The 22,470-nt window shown below is 45.0% G+C and overlaps 1 protein-coding gene across 1 annotated transcript in view; it reads right to left on the bottom strand.

The window, feature by feature from the left end:
• The window catches only part of ME3 (malic enzyme 3), a 202,260-nt gene extending 192,193 nt beyond the window's left edge, over positions 1–10,067 (bottom strand). Inside the window, exon 1 of the mRNA XM_060103883.1 lies at positions 9,885–10,067. Within this exon, the coding sequence (XP_059959866.1) occupies positions 9,885–10,067 (183 nt within the window). The remainder of the gene's footprint in view (positions 1–9,884) is intronic.
• Between the last annotated feature and the right edge of the window lie 12,403 nt (positions 10,068–22,470).

Raw genomic sequence — 22,470 nt, 5'->3', positions numbered from 1 at the left:
GCCAGAGGGAAGAGTGTTTTCGCACCCCTCTCCCAAGCTCCCACAGCACCAGTACATGTTCTCCTCATCACACCACCCTTCTGAATGGAAACCGTCTGCTTACTAACTGGTCCCCACCTCCACCCCCCTCACACATAAGCTCCTGAAGGCAAAAGAAGTGTTGTATTCACCACTGAGGTTCCACTGCCTAAAATATATAATAGACACTCAGCCAATGTCTAATGAACAAATTTAATAAATCAACAAATGAGTCTTGGGAGAATTACACAAATTTAGAGGGCAAAGAGAAGGTATCCAGTGATCTTCAAAGTCCCCTCCGAGTCCCAGATTCTGATTCTAACAGAGCCAGCGGGTATGGTCATAGCCCATCAGAGGGCCACAGCAGGGACTGTCCCCCGTATAACTGGCAAGGCCCCAGAGCATCAGACTTTATATACCAGTGTAAGTGAGAGGGCACTTGCACACTGGAAGTGGCAGTACAGCAGAAGGGGTGAGGATGTGGGCCCTAAAACAAGATGGTCCAGGTTCAAGACCCAGCTCTGCCACTACGAACTGCTAGACCTCCAGCAAGTTAGCTAACCTAGCTAACCCCCTTGAACCTCAGAGTTCTCATCTGTAGTACAACAGTGTATGTCAAAGCATTGTGATATTGTATTAAATGAGTTAATGTGTAGAAACTGCTTAGAGCAATCCATGGCACATTGTATGTCCAAAAAGATGCTATAGCTCTTATTGCTATGACTTGGATTCCTTCCATAAGGCATTCTGCTACTGAAGGAAATTCAGTATGATATGAATCTAGGTTGGAATCCTCAACACCTCCTTCAGAAACCGGACAAAGTGGGGATGGGAACCGTCTACTGTGAATGGAGACCCAGCTCCACTGAAGTCATGAGGGAACATGACAACCTTTGTCTCATGGGGAAAGTCACTGAACAGATCAACAACTCAGAAGAGAGGCCACCTTGTGCAGACGCTGCCTCCCTCCTGCTCTTTTCTGAAAGAACAAGGCAAAACAAAACAAAGGAACAAACAGGGTCTGCCTTCTCCAGAGTTCCACACCACAGGGGAGTGTGTTGCGGGACCATTATGCTATGGGCTTCATGGAGATTACTACCAAACGACGATACAGAATCCAGACAAAATGCTTTAAAAAGAATAATATTCTCAAGTTGCTAATCATTCAACTCTATCCCCTATGGTCCCTCTAGCTTTTCATATCACCTTTAAAAGCAAAGCAGCTTTAATTTTCTCTTATTCAAGTTCCTCAAAAGCTGATGATCTTTCTACCCAAAAACCCTCTCCTCAAATGACTGAGTACTTTTTACTCTTTACTTTGTCCTTTGGGTAGGAACTGTTTTCACCAGGCTGCCAGGCAACCATCTGGGTACAGAATGAATGCATGCTTTTAACTGCTGACCCTGGCACCCCCAATCATGGGCTAGCCCTCAGATTTTCATCACACAGTCATAGAGCATCTTTTGTGCTCTGTGTCAGAGAGGCAGTGGGACACCACCCCAAGGATTTCCCAATGTATAATACTTTCTACACATCAAAGTGAAGATCTGGAAGCTGACTATAACCTCGTCTTTGCGAACAAAAGTGCCTCACACCGTTGACCCCTATGCAATGGCCACACGAATCAAAAGGCCTTCTCCCCTGCCCTTCACTATAAGACTGGCATTGGAAAGAAGAGAGTAGACGATAAAAGAAACCTTTGGTAGAAAGGACACAAATGCAAAGTAAAATAAAGCCGCAACCCCCAGAGCCTACAAAGGTCCAGGAGGACCAAGAGAAACTGGAAACAGAGGCTGGAGATGAGCCTGAAAAAGCGTCCACAGAAACTCCATATAGAGAGCCCAGATTTAGATTGACTTTGACACCATTTGGCCCGTCTGAACCAGACAACGTGAATTTCTGTGTGGGATTTGCCCTCCAGTGCTACTGGTTGCAGACTCTAGATACTGCTGTTTACCATTGTTTTTAGGACAGGCGGAAGGTTCCCATGTTGACATTTTATTACATGAATCTAAACACATTGCCTCTAGAAGATAAGAAAATATAGGCAAGCAAATCTTGAAATAAGACTATTTTAGAGGGATTTCCACAGGATCAGAGTGCCACCCTTGTGTTACAGATGGGTCAACTTCCAAAAGTTGATCTGTTATTTACTTGGCTCTAGAAACTCAATATCCAACAGAAACCGTAGCCTAAAACTGAAAAGACAATGGACCATTAAAGAAAATTATATAAAGAGGAAATAAATCTCCCATAATTCCACTGCCCTAACATGATAATTTTCACACATTTAGTTCCAAGTCTTTTTATAGAGCTACATCTTTCTACAGTAATGCTCATGGATATAGATTCCACTTAGTATTTTGCATTTTGAATTAAGCATTCATAAACATAAGCCAACATTTCTGAAATCTTCATAATGATCACACAAATGCTAATCTAACACATAATATACTTTTCTTTGGAGAACAATTTAACTGTTTATAACAACATGTTTATGAGAAAACACTTTCTGAGCATCAGTTTTGGGTTCTAGGAGTAGCAGATCTTCCTCCTGTGCTCCTGCATCCCATCCCACACTTCCTTGATTTCCTGACCCCGAGATATGAGGCAGCTCCTGTTATGATGTCTGAGTCCAGTTGGTCTGCTATAACAAAATACCATAGACTGGGTGGCTTACACAACAGAAATTTACTTCTCACGATTCTGGAGGCTGAAAGTCCAAGACCAAGGTATGGCCCATTCAGTTCCTGGTGAGAACCATCTTCCTGGCTTGCAGATGGCCATTTTTCTTACTCTACTTTCACATGGCAGAGAGGGAGAGGGTTAGTGTCCTTCTCTTTTTATAAGGACACTAATCCCATCATGAGGGCTCTACCTCCCAAAGACCCACCCCTCCAAAATACCATCACATTAGGGAGATAGAGCTTCAACATGTGAACAGGGGTGGGGGTCACTGAATCTATAACATGGTTTCCCATATCTTCAGCAGGGGTGCTGCAGCACGGGGGAATCAGAGAAGTTCAGAGCAGGGATGGTGGCTACCAAGGCTCAAAGTAGAGGGTGGGAGTTCTAGGAAGTTGGAGATGCTTACAGAAGCCGAGGTTTCCTATCTCTGGCCCACAGCCTGGACACCCCCCACCCTTTGTTTTTTTCTGTGAGCCTCAAGAATGTCTCCATCCATCTCTGCTTTCAAGGTACCACCTGTGTCTCCAGAATAGGGTCTCCTTTTCCCCAGGCTTGGCTGGTAAAACTGGAAATAACAAAGGGTGAACATCTGTGTTGTGCTTCTCCAGTCTTCACAGTAAGTGGGCCTCTGGGCACACAAAGGTCTGATGTGAGATTTATCCACATTCCAGATACAAGTGATCTTGGGCATATAAACCCCATAGAGGGGGATACCAGGGAAGGAAAAGCACCAGAGGAAAAGAAGGGGGGCTTTGGTGAAGGAGGAGGGGGAAGGGAAGGGATGAGAGGAAGAAGCCTCAGTAGACGTCTCTCTGAATGATTCACTCATCCAATGACTGTTTACTGGGTACCAAACTATGGACCAGGCACTGTTCTAAGTACCTTGGATACATCAATGAACAAATAAAACAAAAATCCCTGCCTAAATGGAGCTTACATTATAGTGGGGAAATGCAAATAATAACCAAGAGGTATGGTAAGTAGGAAAATTAAACAGTATGTTAGGAAGTATCAAATACTATGGAGGAAAAGTAGACCATGTTAAGTAGATCAAGAAGGTTGAAAGGGCTGTTTACAACTTCCCATGGGTGGTCTGATAGGTCTCACTGAGAAAGTGAGAAGCCTTGAAGAAGGTGAGAGAGTTAACCACATGGTTATGTAGGGGCTGTGTGCTCTACAAGAGGGAATGGCCAGTGCAAAGACTCCAGGTAGGAGCATGCTTGGAGTGTTTGAGGCCAGCATGTTTGGGCAGCACGTGAGGCTGAGGAGTAGCAAAAGATGAGGTCAGAGAGGGTCAAATCATGCAGGGCATGGTAAGAACTTTGACTCTGCAGGGTTTCGAGCAGAAGAGTGACGTGATCAAATTTCATTTTAAAAGGCTCACACTGGCTGTTGTGTGGAGAACAAACAAGAGGAACACAAGGAGACCAGCTAGGGGGACACTGCAGTCACTCAGCAGAGATATAGTGGTGCCTTAGGATCAGGGTGGGACCCGTGGTGAGAGCAGAGGGTGGATTCCAGTTCTAGTCTGAAGACAGAGCAACAGGACTATCCGGTGAACTGGACATGGGGTCTGAAAGAAAGAGAGTGGTTAAGGATGTGTGCAAGCCTCTCAAGGTGTGGTCAACAGACACAGAGAAGCAGATTGAAAGAAACAGGACTGCAAGTTGGAGAGCCACTGGAAGGCTCCTGCCTAATCTAGACACAAGATGATGAAGGAGTGAACAAGGCTGGTGGTAGAGGGGATGTAGAGAAACTGATGGATTTTAAAGGTTGGGATAAAATTGACAGTAAATCAAATTAAAATTTCAGATAAGCATTTTGTAGCAGTTTCCCCAACAGCCATTCTTTCTTACCTTAGTGGTACAGAATTTTTAAGTGGATATATGTGTGTGCCCAGCTAAAGATTACAATTCTGAGATTCTCTTGCAGCTAGGTATGGTGTATGACCAAGCTCTGGACAATTGGATGTGAATGGAAGTGATATTTGTAACATTCAAATTGTGTATTTTCCCTTCTGACTGGCTTCTGTATGAACTTATAGCAGAGCCTAGAAGCAACCATCTTGGACCACGAGATGTAAGATGCACACTGAGGGTGGCAGAGCAACACAGTCAAGCCACATACCAAACTGCGACTGCCTACCCAGACTTACTTCTGTGAAAAACACACTTCTATCTTGTTTAAGCCTCTGAGTCTGGGGTTTACTTTGTTAAAGTTGCCTAACCTTTAGCCTAACTAATGCAAGTTCTTTTAGCTGTTCCAAGCACAAAGCCCTAACACCAAGTGTTATCAATCCCATGAAGCCAGGACAGTATTTGACACGGAAGGATTTAATTCCAATCTGCCTCTGCTTGTTTGTTCTTAAAATATCTGAACAGTATTTGAGCTTCGATGCCCTGAGTCACTGCGCAAGAGGCTTAGGTCTAGAGCAAACTGCTGCTTATTGAAATAATGTTCACTTAATAATGCATTGTTTCTTTATCAATCAAGGAGGCCCAACCCAACATCACATCTGAAGCAGAGGTCTCAGGAAGACACATTATGTTATCGGCCTTTGGGACACAAAACAGCATCTGCAACAGACTTCTAATTCGGTGTACAACCCAGCCATCACCTCCTGATTGATCAGTGAGCCAAGTGTGTGATGACAGACTCCCCCCAACCCAAAGGAGGCAAGATCAAGTTCTAAACTGGCACCGAACAAAAACATACTTTAGTCAAAGGCAAATCCCAGCTGTGTGGGAGTCTAATAAATTACCACTGCATATAGAAGGATTGAGCTAAAACCTGCATGGCCTCAGATGTGCAGCCAGCACTGTAGCGCAGGTCCCCAGGCCTTTACATGTTCACTAATCTAGATGCATCTAGTCCACATGGGAAGGCGGTCACCACGCCTTGCAGTTTAAGAAGGTCCTGCTGCATGAAATGCGCTGGTCCATAATCACAGCGACTGGACCAAGCACCCTTCATTCATTCTTTCCCTGACCATCAAGCTCAAGAGATCAAAAAACTGCAAAGAAGTAGGTGAAGAGTCAGTGGAAGTTTCTGGCAAAAAATCATTGTTGGCATGTGGATCAGAGGAGGTTGACCCACTCTGGGAAATACAATGCCCCCCTGCAGTGAAATGCCCTGAAGTCCCGGATGATTAAGGTCAAGTAGGTGTATTTCCTCCCAATAGGCTACTTGTAGACATTTCTCTAGGCAACAAGAGCATGAGGCTAACTGTAAAGCAGTGACATTAAGATTCATAAAATTGAGAGGAAAGGGGTTAGGACTCGATTGAGATCATTCAAAGAGCAAATATTTATTGAGCATCTCAAGTCAGGCATAGAGGATATTGTGTGACAAGACAGTCTCTGTCCTCAGGGTGCTCAGGACCTAGTGTGGAAGACACATCAACCAGCCATGACAACAGGGTGCTCAGTGCCGAAAGGAAAGAAACATGGAGTGAGAAGACAAATGGGAGGGGACTGAAGTCTAGTTTGTGGAGTGGGAATAGAACATCCCTTCCCAAAAGAGGCCAGAGATAAGCTGGGGCCAGCAACGTTTTGATGGCTCACTTGCTCCTACATGAATAGGATAGGGATGATTCGTCCCATGAAGATACCCTATAAAATGGGGTTGATAATTGCCTGTTTAATGTAAGTAAAATATGTCTGATGTCTTGTAATATGTAATCAAAGATTTACTCTGTTGCCACAATCTACATGGATAACAGAAGAGGTCATTATGTAAATTTTAGAAGAAAGGCACAATATTAGTTTTTTTGTTTTTTTTAAAAAAGGGAAGTTGAAATTGATGTATTGCTGAATTTGCATCAATCAGAAAATCTAGACTCCTGTAGGGAACTTGGAATCATCCAGTTCCAGTTCTGTCATCGTTCTGAATGTGCCTGAATCAGTCAAAGCAGATGTGAATGAGAATTGTCATTGTGATTCAGTGGACTGAAAATCTGGAGGTGGGCTTCCTCTGCCTACTTCTGCAACAAATGACAATCTCTGTGGCATCACTTGACTTTCTCAGCCTGTCTCTCTACCTCTGAAAATGAGATGCTGGATGAGAATAACGGTTTTCAAAAACTTTTTTTTAAAATGACTATCCACAGCAAAAACTGGCATTTCACATGGTGACTTGGTATAATACTTATCTTTATTAAGTTTAATACATTTACTATTTTTTCATTCTATTCTAACCCATTTCTTTAACATAAAAATGCTGGTTAGACCCAAGCTAATGTCACGTCCAACAATTCCAGACTAGGTCATATCTAACGGAGCCCCCAACCCTGATTCTGGAACTTGTCAACACGATCATCTAATACTTAGTGCCGTACAGTTTTCAAAATGATTTCACCCCTGTGATCCTCATAGCAGTGGTGTGACATGGGCAGAGAGGCTAATGAGATTCAGCACAGATCGCACGGCGAGATTATGGCAGAGCAGGGACCAGACCCTGACTGCACAACAGCAGTGATGCTTGGCCTGTTCAGTAGCTCTTCTCTCAGAGAATTCCATCTCCTGACGACCCTCTGCCCTCAAGTTTCAACTTAAATGCCTCTCCTGATCTGTCAACAGCAGGAGGCAAACCCAGAGAACATGTTCGAAGAATGTAATGTTAGCTTTCATGTTCATGCCCTTGTTACACCTTTCAGGAACTACCCAGTGCCTGCCACAAATGCATGAAACTCAGTCCCTGCCCTGGAGGAGCTCGGAGTCTAGCAGAAAAAAATGCACCCACAGACCCACGCACTAAGTACTGGTCCCTTTCAAAGCTGCCCTTCTCTTGTTTTCTCAGTGATAACCTCAGTTGTTCTGTTTAACTCAGCAAGTCTCCCCATCTGGCTGATGGAAAGTGCCAAGTGCCAAGCCTTCCCTGGAGACTCTCTGAGTGCTGGAGGTCAGCAGGACAGCAAGAGGGTGGCACCTCAGTGGGAAGTGAGGGGCGGCTCCTAGGCAGTGCTGCTCCCTCCATTGTCTCCCCTCCCTCCCCAAGGGCGAATGCGGGAGGCCAACAGCCTCTCTCAGCATCACTCCAGATACCCTCCTCACCCCAGACCAGCATCAGCTGACTTCAGGGATATACAAAAAAATCTTTAACATCATGAAAAGTTCAGGCCCCTAGATTTATGGATAATGTCCCATTTATATTATTTAGGAGGAAAAAAATTACATCAAGAACAAGGGCAAGGGGCAAGAGTGCTTTCAGGGAACCATAAACTTAGGGCTAAAAAAAAAAAGAGTCATTCAAGTCCTTCTTTTATTTTTTTTAACTATTCATAAAGCATTAAGTGCTAACTGTAATATGCCAGTATTTCTAAAGCAATGATTGTTCAAACAATCACAGTCAGTAGTGGGAATTTATTATTTTGCTTTCCAGCATCTATCCCTCCTCCCTCTGATGACAATACACAGATTTACTGGGGGGCAGGGTGGGGAGCCATATCCCCTTTATTCTAAGCCAGTTGGTATGGGTGCCCCTAACCTAAACTCTCTCTTTAAATCCCGGGGTGAGCCCTGACTTACTTAAGTTATGGTGACCGGTTTGGGGATGGAAGGGAATCCAATCAGAGTCCATGAGACAGAAAGACTCTTTTTCTGAGGCTCCAGAGAAAGTGTCCTTTCTCTTCCACAGGAGCTACCAGAAGAAAATGTCTTTCTGTCCCTGGATGGTGTGGTATGAAAAAAGGAGATGGGGGACTGTGGCAGAATCCGGGTGAAAGACTCTACTGGATGGAGTCTGAGGATGCAGCTGACCTTGCAAAAGCAGAGCAGAGACCCAGAGAGAAACTGCATCCTTAGGGATGCCATCTGGACTGCTGGGTCAAACCCTTCCTTCCTCGAGATATTTAGCTAAAGAAATCTCTTATTTGCTACGCCAGTTTGAGCTGAGTTTTCTAACACTTGCTACCAAAGTAAATTTAAATTCATAAAACACCTTACCTAGCCCAAAGTAGTAATATACAAAGGATTTAGGGTTTCTCTGGGGGGAAGTAGGGATTGTAGTGTGATAGATGGAGGATGAGAGAAAATTTTCTTTCTTAGCTTCTATTAATCCTGCAGGAAATAATCACTATACTTAGTATCTATATAATTGTTCCTATTTCTCAAAAACACCTTTTTCACAAGTACTTCCTCACTTCAATTTCACAATCCTGACTCAAAGAAATTATTCAAACTTTTAGTTTGTAGTAATTACTTATTTACCAAGCACTTTATATAGTTTAAAATTTGATTTCAAGTTCAGTAATTCATTTGATTGTCACAATAACAGAATGTGGTAGGAATGGTGGGTCTGTCATAATATCCACTTTAAGCAGGAGAAAGTTGAACCTCAGAGAAATTAAATGAGATGCCCAAGTTAACTCAAGGAGGTGTTGGGAGACAGGCCTCAAATCCAGGTCTCTTGGTTTTAACACCAATGATACTAAACTCTACTCCCAGAAGCAAGTGTGTGTGCTCCTAAACACTGGGTTAGCAGTGGGCTGAACCTGACCCAAGCACCAGAGATTCAGACCCAAATTCCAGTGGCAGAGGCAGAACTAACTAGCTGGTGAACTTGGGCAAGTTCCCTTTGTCTTGTTTTCTCATTTGTAAAAGGAGAGGTTTGAATTAGGATCTGTGATGCCCTTTCAAGGTCTAAATGTTCCATAATTCTAGGCTTTCTTGCCCTCGCTCAAATTAAAAATCTTTCCTTCAGAATAATTATAACCTCAGCTGACATTTGTTCTCACTGGATGTCAGGTACTGTGCTAAGAACGCTACCTCCATTTTCTCTTTAAATCTCACAACACTCCCCGAGACAACTGCTTCGCTCTTACAGACAGGTAAACTTGGACCACAGAGGTTAAATGAACTGCCCAAGATCAACAGAATCAGCAAGCATCAAGGAGAGATCTGACGTCAAGTCAGACTGGCCATGAGGACCTTAACCCAGTCTATATTTTGTTCTTACAAAAGAAATTAGGCTTCCTGCATTACTAATTACCTCTTTCCACGCAGAAGAGGTGTGGTAAAAAAGCCAAACCGAGTTACATACACCAAGCCTCCCCAAGGCAAAAATGTAAAGCCGCTGGAAGGGCCTCTGGAAGGATCCTCTCCGGGGCCCAGGGGGCGGGGCGCCCATCCAGCGGGCCGCAGAATAGTGGCTTGGGTCGTCCTACCCTTCCGGACCTTTACCTTGTTGAGATGCGGGTTCCTGGTGACATCGTATCCGCGCTTCTTCAGGGGCACCGGGCGCGCCGGGCCGGCCTTGGAGTGGCAGCCTCGGGCGGGCGCGGGGGGCACCCAGTGCCGGACAGCGCTGCAGGCCCGGCCGGGTAGGAGAGCCAGCCGCGCGCCCGTGCCCAGCGCGGCGCCCATGGCCCTTGCGCAGACCTGGCACGGGGAGACACCAAGGTCAGGGGCGCCTTCCGGCCAGCCAGGACCCACGCGCGCCGCGGGGCACCGAGCCAGTGCCAGGGACGCGTGCTCCGGGAGAGGGCAGGGGTCCCGCAGGGTTTAAGGCGCCAGCCCCCCGTCCCTCCCGCGCGGCCACCTGCGCGGCTCTCTCTGCTCGCTTGCGGTGCACAGGCCTCGCCAAACCCCCGGCAAAGCGAAAGCAAGCTCAGGAAGCCGATCCGGTGGGGGCCAGAGCCCGCGCCCCCCACGCCCCCATCCATGAAGAGGAAAAGAGGCGACTGCGCGCGGAGGGGTCCCCGAACCTCCAACCCCGCTCGGTGGCTCGCCTAGGTCCCCTGCTTCCCCAGCCCACCTGTGCTGCGCCCGGAGCTGATGTCTACGCGGCGGGGCTGCGGAGCAGGCGGGGCGAGACGCTGCGGGGCCGTTATACCTCTCCTACCAATGGTTGGACCGCGCCGGCGGCCGCGAGAGCGCGAGTCTGGTGCGTTCTGGAAAGAGCGGTCCAGAAACCTTTGTTCGCAGTGCGGGGCCTCCCCTGAAGGCGCGCGAGGAGCGCCTCACAGCCGTGCGCACGTGCCTCCCCGGTGACAAAATGAAGCGTAGGATACTCCCTGAGCCTGTCCGTCTTAAGCCGTACGCACAGAGGGGGCTTAGCATTTAGGGATCAACGTATCCTCTTACAGTCCCACCATTTGGAGAAGGCCCTGCCTTCTGGATAATGAGTAGAAACCCTCAGGCACCCAGCGCTGTGTTGTGTTGCGTTGTGCTGTCGAGTACAACAGCCATTAGCCACACGTGGCTCCATACCTTTAAACAAATTACTTTGAATGGAATAGTATTTAAACTCTAGTTCCTCAGTCACACTAGCCACATATCACGTGCTCAAGAGCCACTTGCACATAGTAGCTTTGGGACTGGATAGCGCAAGTATGGAACATTTCCATCTTTGAGAAAGTTCTATCAGACACTGCTGATATAGGGTCCCCAGTTACTAAGCAGGCTCCTGGGGACCCCACGGAGCCTGACATGTATTGTCGGGACCAGGCAAGAACCTTGGAGTCCATCTAGCCCTGAATTTAATTCTACCCTTTTTCCACACAGTAGCCAGGAAATTCCTTTTAACACGGACATTTCATTGTGTGTGGAATAAAATCCAGACTCTTTTTGGTGCCCACAGGTTATCCTGTAGTCTGGCTGCTGCCAATTTCTTCAGGCTCATCCCACTCCAGTCTCCCTCTCACTGAGCTCTGGCCACACTTGCTCCTTCCTGTGTTTCCACCCCATCCAAATCCCTCTCACCTCAGGGCCTTTGCACTTGCTATTGCCTCTGTTTGGAATGCTCATGCTCTCAAGTCTCCACTAAGTTGTCAACTCGAAGGCCCCTCCTCCACTCCATCCAATGTCAGCCTCCACTAGGGACTAAGTAGTGAAGGATTTTTTTCCATTCTTAAAACTTAACACAGCCAGGAGTTAGCTCATTTTTCTAATTGTTTATAGTCTGTCTTCCCCTAGAATGTAAGCTTCATGAGGAAAGGCTCTTTGCCTATAAAGCTGTATCCTCACTTCTAGCTCGGTGCCTGGTACATAGTTGCACAATAAATAGTAGTTGGGTGAAGGAACGGAAGTGACAGCCACTTTCATAAGGATTGTGAACCCTCCGACTGCTGGACAAATGACATGGTCCTCTAATCATTCCCCTTCAAACCTCCCGTGCAAGCAGCCTTCAGAATGTGCACTCTGGCTTTGTTCTAAGTACAAAGCAGGTATTGTGGCACTCGGGAATGCCCCTGCCTGGATTCAGGATTCTCTCCTCTCCCTCAGAAACAATCATCTCCTCCTTCACTCTCTCCCCTTTCCAGTCCAATCTCCAATATGCAGCTCAATTATCTATATAAAACATTACTTTCCATAACAGAATTGAAATTACCTGGTGGGGGGATGGGATGGGGACCAAGATACAGATTTCCAGGCCCCTGCCACAAAGATTCCAGTTCAGTAGGGTTTAAATGCCTGAAGTCGGGTTTACTCTTGGGCCGTACACTTATATAAACACATACATGATCCTTTTTTTTTCTTAAACCAGTTTGAGTCAGATTTTTGGTTGCTTACAACCAAGAGTATTACTGATACTTTTCCTCTCAACACTGTTTTTATATCTGCCAAACTTCCCACCAGTCGACAAACATCTTGCGGGTAGACTCTGTGTGTGTGTGTGTGTGTGTGTATGTGCCTGTGTGTATGTAGGTGTGTGCTTCCATCTTTGGTACCTGACACATAACAAATCGTCCAGAACTTTTGAATAGTCTGCCTATCCTTGACACAATGACCGTTGTCTCACCTGGAGCATATTTAATAGGTAACCTCAGTCATTTGAAACTTAACTAGAAACCAGGATGTAATCAAAGGTTCCCAGATAAGCCAATATAATTTTTATACAATCTATTCACTAGAGCGCATACAACTTACGTCTAAGATTCTCTCACCTGTGGCCTATTTTCTCTTAACCCAGATGTAAATCTAACAATATTGTTTTTCTTTCGCATGTGTTTGATCTTTGGCCAAGTTAAGGAAAGGTGCTAAAGGCAGGTTCACCAGGTGGGACAGCAGAAGGCAGTGACAAGAGGAGAGGGCTGCTCTGTTCTATAGACCCAGGTTCTTTCTCCAGGGTGTTGGTCTTCTCTCCACGGAAGCACGAATACCACCACAACAGCATCCCAGCCAGTGGAAAGGGAGAAGAGGAAGTGGAGGGCACTCCTTTAGGGAAATGATGCGGAAGTGGCACATGTTACACCTACTCACGTTCTGCTGGTGAAACCTGTCACACAGTCACAGCAGCTACAAGGAAGCCTGGAAATATTTTCTCTAGCAGGAAAGGCATATATACCCTCTGCTAAAGCTCAGTAGGGGAGTCTACTACTAAAAGGAGGAAGGGGAGAATGATTCCTGGGGACTAGTAACTACCAGTCTGGATATAATACTCATTTTATATGAAAGTGCTTGGCGTGGAGTGGATGCTCAGAAACTGTTAACTATTATTATTGGCACGTGTAGTTTCCATCTCCGGTTTCCTAGCACATTCCTGACTTTTAGACCTCAACATAGGATTACAGAGGCCAGGTTTAGAGCCACGGAACTATTTCAGAACTTCTTCAGCTCCATACTACTCTGACTTCCTTAGCAAGCCAGCCCTGTGGTCTGGTCCAGCACTAGATAGAACTGATGAGTCTCCATAATTTGTCTTGGTCTCACTGCCTTCACATCCCATGTACTGACTTCTGCTATGGTTGTAATGCTGCTTCCTGGAGTGGCAGGAAAGGAATCCTATTCCCATCCTCCCCGGCCAGAGTTCCCATATTCCCCTTGCATTTAGTACCTTTGCTCTTTCATTCTGATTGCAGAGATTTGCACATGTATCTACTACTAGATTGAGTTCCTTGAGGACCGGAACCACCATCTACAATTCTTTGCATCTCCACTACCTGGGACAGTACCTGGCACCAAGAATGCCCTTAGTTTGTTGCACTAAATAAAACTGGTATGAATCAAATTTGTGCACACCCTTCTAAGAAGTGGACTTGTTGAAACCAAATTTGGTACATTGGTAAAAGGGCAGGAAAGCAGCTTCAAATTAGGGTTTTAGTTCAGCTGACTGCCTTGAAACAAGACCACTTGTCTCTTGTAAGGAGATTTTAATGAGCCTCCCTATGCGTTTTTAAAAATGGAGGTGCATTAAAATAATTATTTTCCAGCTAATCCCATTGCTTCACAAATGTATAATATTCTACGCAACATGTTATGAATGTGGTGAACTCTTTAATTCACATTGCTGCTAGGAATATTTGGAGACACTTCAACTCTGTTGTCTACACAGAAAGAGGACGGTGAGGAACATTTATTTCCCCCTTGTCCTCATACTCGCCACTCCGCATACATGCCCTGCATTCTGGGTCTTTGCTCAAGCAGTTTCTTCTGCTCCCAACACCTGCCAGTTGAAGCCCTGCCCTTCAGCTTCACTCAAACACCACATCCTCCGGCAAGTCTTCTCAGATTCCTCAACCTGCAGCAGCTCGCCTCTCTCCCACGTGCTCCCCAAACTTTATCTGTACCTCTCCTCTTGCACTTTTATAGTCCGTCTCACTGGAAAGTGATTTATTTATGTGCCCTTTTTCTCTGAGCCTCAAAGGAGGCTTACAGAAGTAAAAGCAACAGCTTTTCATTCAGATAGTCCTGACTTCACCAGTGACCAGCTTGTGTGACCTTGGGCATTTTATGTGACCTCTTTAAACCATATCATTTTCCTGGATTAAAAACTGGTATTCTGGGCTTCCCTGGTGGTGCAGTGGTTGAGAATCTGCCTGCTAATGCAGGAGACACGGGTTCGAGCCCTGGTCTGGGAGGATCCCACATGCCGCGGAGCAGCTAGGCCCGTGAGCCACAACTACTGAGCCTGCGCGTCTGGAGCCTGTGCTCTGCAACGGGAGAGGCCGCGATAGTGAGAGGCCCGTGCACCGCGATGAAGAGTGGCCCCCGCTTGCCACAACTAGAGAAAGCCCTCGCACAGAAGCGAAGACCCAACACAGCAAAAATAAATAAATTAATTAATAAACTCCTATCCCCAACATCTTAAAAAAAAAGATATGTCACAGAAACACTGTTTAAAAAAAAAACTGGTATTCTAATATTATTTTCCACATTGGTTTTTGGTGGAGCAATGCACTCATCTGTTTTTTTTACAGCTCATTGTAATGCACTTACCACATGCCAGGCAGGGTTCTAGGAGTTTATAAACATTAACTCACTTAATAGTTAATAGTTAATAGTTAATAATATGAGTAATACTCTTTTTGTGTTTCTATGAAATACTGAGCTGGTGAGTAAGCTATCTCCCTCGGCTCCGGATCTGCCTTTCTACACGCTGGTTTATGGCTGGAGTTGGTACTCTGCAAACCAGTTCTTTGGGAGCAGCGGGTTTTCTATTAATTCCTGTCAATAGGGGGCAGTAGGGGGAGACTGAGGCTGGAGAGGGGAGATGTCCTCCTTTCTGTTTGCTTGCCATTATTTCCTTTCAGTATCCCCTCCAGCCACAGCCTTTCACCCACCATCAACCATTGGTCCCAGCCTCTTCCACGCTCTAGAACCAGCCTCACCAGGCTACTGAAAACTCAGCAGTGGGTCACTTCCTCCATGTGTCCAGCTTCTGATGGTCCCAGCCTCTTCCCTTTTCTCCAGCCTTAGTCTCTGTGGTTGCCCCCTCCCTCTCATTCAGCCCTCTAACACCTGTGAAACCAGTTCTTTCTATTAAATTCTTTCTGTTGAGCTACACCTACTACCGTTTTCTTGACTGGTACAATTATTATCTCCATTTTACAGATAAGGACATAAGACCTGGAGAGGTCAAATAACTCACTGAAGTGGGCCAGGATTTAAACCCAGATTCCAGAGGCCATGGTGATGACCGGGACACGAAGGGCTTACATTTGGGAAATGCTTAGCCTGGCCTGGTGTGGGCAAACACTAAATGGACAGTGATCATCTGACCTCCAATCATCATCCTCGTCGTTACTCTCACCGTTGCATCCTACATGACAACTAGCACAGGGTGGGAATGATAAATGCCCATGGAACTGAATTTGATACACCTGAATAGGGAAGGACAACGTGGCATAGAGGGACCACAGAGCCTCTGCATCTGATCCCTCTGACTCCCTCCTTTGGAGCTGTTTCCAGGGTAACTGATTCTCCTTCTCTTATCTCTCTCTCCACCTCCCTGCCACCCTCCCCTTGTCCCTTAAGTGGGAATAAACAGTCCTCTGACCTTCTGAAAAAGTCACAAGGAGAAATGAAAGAGTAATTTTGTTGGGTAGCAGAAGAAAACATGTTTCTTATTTTTCTATTGCATTGCATTCTATTTCTCTATTCCTCTGTTGCAGTGCCATAATTTTGTGATAGCTAATTTTAACAAGAGAAGAATATCTTTGAACTAACCACATTTCTAATAGAGGTGGCTGCCAGATCCAGTTACGGCTGCATACTGTTATCACAAAACAATTTGAAATCATTATTTATAAACTCATTCAGCCTTCTGTTCAAGCAATTGTTGTACCAAACATAATTGCTTCCAGATAGAAGGATATAACATACTGCATTTTTTTCTCATCCGACTCCTTGCCTGATTCTCATCTAGTTTTGCACTAATCCTGAACAGGCTCGCTTCCCTTCCTGGCCTGACCTACAGGCCAGTCTTTATTTTCATGGGTGGTTTCGGCACAAACAATTTATAATCCATTTCATACATGCCCCCGCTTCCGTCCCGCAGCAAGAATGCCAAGAGGAAAATGTTCTTGATCAGGGTGACCAGGGAGAGAACGAATAACCAGCAATTCTTGTGTATTCTCTAGGCCTTTGGGTTTCCCAGAGGTTGTTTTTAAAAATCTATTTTCTGCCCCTCTTGAAACACTCTATTCAATCACTCAGTCCTCTGACAGCCACCAGGCCATCCTTCCCTTCTGCTCCCAGCCCCTCGACCTCACACAAAAGTTAGACAAAGATGCAAGAGGGAGGAGATATGGGAATATATGTATATGTATAGCTGATTCACTTTGTTATAAAGCAGACACTAACACACCATTGTAAAGCAATTATACTCCAATAAAGATATTTTTTTTAAAAGTTAGACAAAAAGGCATCTGTTTGAAAAAGGCAAGATGTGGAAACAGAAATTCATGGCAGCAGCTGCTAGGCTAAGCAGCTGATAAAGGGGAACAAATTTGTGCCCTGGGTGTTTGTTCGGAGGTCAGGGCGGTGGCTCAGCGGGGTGAGGGGCGGGCTCTTTGTCCGCGGTGTGATTCGCCCATCTGGCCCATTCAGCATCCCCTGCACCCGCTGACCCCCGATTCACCAGCTCAGCTCCTTCCCATCTTCGGCTCTGAGCTTGTTAAACTGTAATGAGCATAGTCTCCTGCTTCCTCCTTGACTTTGCAACAGTCCGGACATACTTCCATAATGGGGAGGGAAATGGTTTTCCCTGTTGACAGTCTTATTTCTCAGCGGGACAAAAATCGTCAGCTTTCTGGAGGAATCTTAAGGATCTCACTAGAGTTTGGGTTATTTTTGCTTTCAGTGTTTTTCAAGTATGTTTTCTTTATGTATATAATTAGTGAGATTGACAAGCCTAGTCAATTCCTAGTGAACAGTGACAAGGTTCTCTTCAGCTCCTTATCGCTTCAGTTGGCTTTTGTTTTCCCTTCTCACAAGATTTAACCACTCTACCCCTCCCCTCAGCTCTTACTCAGCCTTAAATCCCCCTGCCGAATTGACTGAGCCTTTCCCCGAAGAGATGTGATTTGTTTCCTTTGTGGATTCACAGGTTAGAGCTTCAACTTGTATGGTTTATTATTGCTCTGGATGTTATCTGTGTCATCGGGCAGCCCACAGAGCAAGCATTCACTGGGCTGTGAAACCAAATGTGGATTCTGACCAAAAGGTCAGTGTTTCTCCCTCCAGGTCATACCAATTATTCCCCGCAGGCCACTCATTATCAGGAAAATGCGTGCTTCTCAGAGCAGGCGGATTTAGTTCTCCTCAGCTTGAATTTGGGGCTTGGTTTCAAATCTAAAAGACTGGCTTACAAAGGGTACAAGTGGAGACTGATCCAGCAGCATCCAAGTGATATGGACGGGAGAGACAGCTTTTTGCTTTTCAGGTATCAGAATTAGCTCCACTTCGTTTTATGTTTTTGCAGGCTTGACCCTGTTGTTTCAAAGCAGGTTTTGAGATTTGAGCTCCATCAACATGTTATTTAACACTTTAATTTGCACAGCAAAATAAGGGATAGAAACCATGGTCACCATTTCAGGCTGTTGTCTCAGATTTTTGCCAATATAAATTTCAACTTCTTTGTATAGTAGCTGAAAGCTTTCTCTTTGGAGGCAGATACGTCTGGGTTTGGATACTCGCTAGCTGTGTGATCTTGGGAGATTTACTAGATCTTTCTGAACCTCAATTTTCTTATCTATAAAATGAGGCTGATAGTAACAGTATTTAACTCATAAAATGGTTGTGAGGATTAAATACCTGGTACCCAGTAAATCTGCAATAAATAGTAATTATTGCTATTTCAATGCTTCCTCCGTATTCCCACAGAACAATTCTGGGTATATCATAATTGCTAAATAAACATTGGTTAAATTGCACTTGACTCAATTTTCAAAGATCCAGCTTTCAAAGAATCAATGTGAAATATTGGTATATCTCCAAGGTGGGTAATACCCAGAGTAGAGGCTGAATGTTCAGTGAGCTTTAGCTGTATTTTAATTATCATAGAAAATACATACACGTGCACACACACACACACACACACACACACAGTATAAACCTTTTAGATACCATTTAAATGGATGTTGAATGTCCCCTGGGCTCCCCCATCTCACGTTGCAGGTAAGGTCACCTGCACCACTAGCCTTTAGTTTGCTAGATCTATGTCCCTCCACCTATCAAATGCCAAGGCCTCAGCTCACTCCAACTTTGTGCATATCTAGGATTCTGCCCAGCGGAGAGGCAGGTTTTATCATCTGAATTACCCCCGTGGCTCTGCTGCTTCCCTTCTGCTCACTGGGCTGTGGCCATCTGTTCCAGTCCCCAGCACTGCTGCAACTCTGCTCAGATCTCTGACGAGTGACACTGACCACTGCAACTTCTGAAGCTGCTTTCTTGGCTGGTACTGCGTGAAACTCTGCTATTTCTACCTGTCTCTGCATTTCTGTGGTTCCCCACTTTTTCTCTTCTGCTGGAGAGTCTTCTAGAGTCTAGCTCTCTTGGTGGTGGCAGGGGAAGGTTGAGATGAAGGTCTAGGACTCCTCTCAACACGATTCTTTCAGATTTACCACCCCCTTGGAAGAGTGCAGATCCCTGGACCTCGACAGATTTGGTCATTACATCTCTCCCCTTCTCAGAGTGCACAGATGGTCCTGGGGGGAGATGGGACAAAGTGGATTCCAGGACAACCTCATATGCACTCTGAACCTCTGCTTCCTCCTGGCCAGCCTATCCTGGAAACTGTTTAAGTTTTTCTGGAGGAAAGGCATTTTCCCTATCTATATTCAAGCTTCGGTAGGTCCACCTGGTTTAATACACACATATATCAATCAGTTGTAATCAGGCTCAAGTTTTTCTTCATGAGACTCCAAGGCCACATGCAAATCAGCAATGTGCCCAGACAGTGATTTAAATGTCTCAAGCATCCTGTCACATTTAAGACATTTGTCTGCCTGGAGCATACAGAGGACTGACCTCCAATAGGAGCTGTGTAAATTCAACAGAACTGCCTCCAAATCCAAGCTCTCACCCAGTCGAGATGCCCTGCCACATGTCCTTAAAAATATTTGATTTAACAAGATGTGTGACAGAAATGAAGGGAGGAATTGGAATTTCTTTACAAGTCAGGAGAATTGTCAAAGTGGAGCTGGGAGCTTTCTAAAACTCCAGCTAATTACAGAGTACATGAAATTACATAATTCTCACATTGGAAGGGACCTTAGAGATCATCTAGGTTTTATAATAAATCAGTGATGGTGCCAAGAATAGAAACTTTGCTCTCTGCGAAGAGCTTTCTGGATGCGAGAAGACACGTGCAGAGGGATTTCTAATGAAACGGAGAAAACCCCCTCCCTTGAGGAAGAAGACCATTCCTTATGATGAAAAAGAATGATCACATTCAGCAGCCTCATGTTTCAGAAAGAAAATTTCTACTTTATAAGAAGAAAGTGAGAGACTGGATTGATACATAATCCACATGCTGAGCACTGGAGCTATCACAGAGAGAAAATTCATGGCAATTAACAGACTCTAAGTCAGGGATGTCTGATCTAATCACAAGTTCCAACTAGCTCTAACCAAGCCAAAAAAATGAAAATCCTGGATAGAATAATAATTGATTGATAATAGATGAGAATTAGTAGCAACAGGATATTGAATGGGATTTTTCTTATTATGTCAGGATTTCAGCCAAAGCCCCAACCTAAGGGCGATAGGTGGTACCCCTCATTCTGTAAAGAAACCAAGGAACCATTAGACATGGACTCCAGCAGTGCTCTAAGGATCCAAATGGATCCTCCAGCCATCACCCCCGTTGGCAGAAGATGAGAGCCCAGGGTTCCTTTCTTGTTGTTGGTAGACAAAGAAAGAAGCCTCCCAAGGGACCACACCTGGAGATGAGTGCTGCTCTAAGAGGGTGGGCTAGCATCTCAGTCTCTGGCTAGAGGCTTACTGAGCAGCCCGTCTCGGTGGCTCATGAGAGAGCCTGAGCTGTGGCCCCGGGAGGTGGGAAATTCTGTAGCCAGAGGCTGACCAAAGCAGTCAGTGATGGTGGGAAAGGAGAGAGACCAGTTGCATGGTGCGGTGATCTCCACTCTTCACACTGACCAGGATGAGTGGAGATTCTTGAAGGCCAAAGAGATACAACAAAAAGTAGCTGGGCCTGAGTCATTTGAGGGTATAACACCCCTGAGGGTGACCTGTGCAAGGGAGGGGACTGTAGCTGTAAGAGGCTGTAAGGTTTACCACCCTGGTCAGGAACTGGGCAGAAAGTCGTGGGAGGTCAGCCAGGGAGCTCTTTACCTAAGTCAGGTTCCCATAAGGGCATCCAAGAAGACTTGCTCTTGTGTCTAATGACACAGCTAGCTTTGGGACACTTGCCACACAGAGGGCTTCAGCAACCATGAGAGAACTACAAAGAATACACTCTTAATATAAAGGCTTTCGCTCCTTGTATTAGTTTCATAGGGCTGCCATAATACATTACTATAAACCTGGTGGCTTAAAACAATAGGAGTGTATTCTCTCACAATTCCGGAGGCCAGAAGTCTGAAATCAAGGTGTCAGCAGGGCTGGGGTCCCTCAAAAGTTCTAAGGGGACAATCCATTCCTTGACCCTTCCAGCTTCAGATGGCTCCAGGTGTTCCTTGGCTTGTGGCTGCATCACTCTTATCTGACTTTATGGTCACATTGCCTCTTCCTCTTCTCTCTCTGTGTTTCTGATAAGGACATGTCATTGGATTTAGAACCCACTTGGATAACCCAGGATAATCTCAACTTAAGATCCTTAACTTAATTATATCTGCAAAGATCCCTTTTCCAAATAAGTTCATAATCACAGGATCTGAGGATCAGGACATGGACATATCATCTTTGAGGTAACAATTCAACTCACTACATTCCTTGTCCCCCTTTCCTCCTCCAACCAGGTAGAGACCAGAAATTTCAAGGTGAGGGGGAAGAGGAGGCAAGAATAGACTATATATGCCTTTTTCTTCCCCAGAGATTTCCCACTGCATGTGAAACAGGCCCAAGCTGAGAGAAGAATCTTTGAAGTGAACATGAGGTTGAAATTTTAAATTGTACCTTACTAAACTTTCATTACTTCAAGGTAACTTTGAAGTTTTGAGATCTGAGACTTTCTCAAGGGTCATGAAAAGGAGACCTGACCAAATAGAACCAAAGGCCCTAATGGGAAGGGCTAAAATGGGCATTTCCTGTTGTACTTCATCGAAATCACCATATTCAATAAAGTGGTTACACTAATATTAGTTAATAGTTTATGCTTTTCTAACTCAAATGTCCATTGACAGAGGAATGGATAAAAAAGATGTGGTACATATATGCAATGGAATATTACTCAGCTATACAAAGGAACAAAACAGTGCCATTTGCAGAGGCATGGATGGACCTAAAGATTGTCATACAGAGTGAAGTTAAGTCAGAAAAACAAATATCATAAAATATCACTTATATGTGGAATCTAGAAAAATGGTAAAGATGAACTTTTTAGCAAAGCAGAAATAGAGTCACAGATGTAGAGAACAAATTTATGGTTACGAAGCGGGGAAGGGGAGGTGGGATGAATTGGGAGACTGGATTGACAATATATACACTGCTATGTATAAAATAGATGACTAATGAGAACCTACTGTATAGCACAGGGAACTCTCTACTCAGTGCTCTGTGGTGACCTAGATGGGAGGGAAACCTGGAAGGGAGTGGATATATACATGTGGCTGGTTCACTTTGCTGCACGACAGGGGCTAGCACAGCACTGTTAAGCAACTATACTCCAATAAAAATTAATTTAAAATAGTTTATGCTTTTCTATTATAAGGTCTCTGAGGGTTTTTTTTTAATAAGAAAAGTAAAATTTAGAGGTGGAGTGTGCTAATATATGTTCTCAGTAACCATCATATTAAGAAGGCACTATTTGTTTGGGACAAATATCCATGGAAACCCAAACTATAACATTGTACTAAACATCAATCACTGAAGCAGGAAGAATGAGAACAAGCAGTTCTCTTATTAGCAGGTTTCTTACCCACCT

This window comes from Mesoplodon densirostris, chromosome 7 (assembly GCF_025265405.1).
Source record: "Mesoplodon densirostris isolate mMesDen1 chromosome 7, mMesDen1 primary haplotype, whole genome shotgun sequence".
Classification (NCBI taxonomy): Eukaryota; Metazoa; Chordata; class Mammalia; order Artiodactyla; family Ziphiidae; genus Mesoplodon; species Mesoplodon densirostris.
The sequence above is the reverse complement of the archived record's forward strand: the minus strand, read 5'-3'. Positions and strand labels throughout refer to the sequence as shown.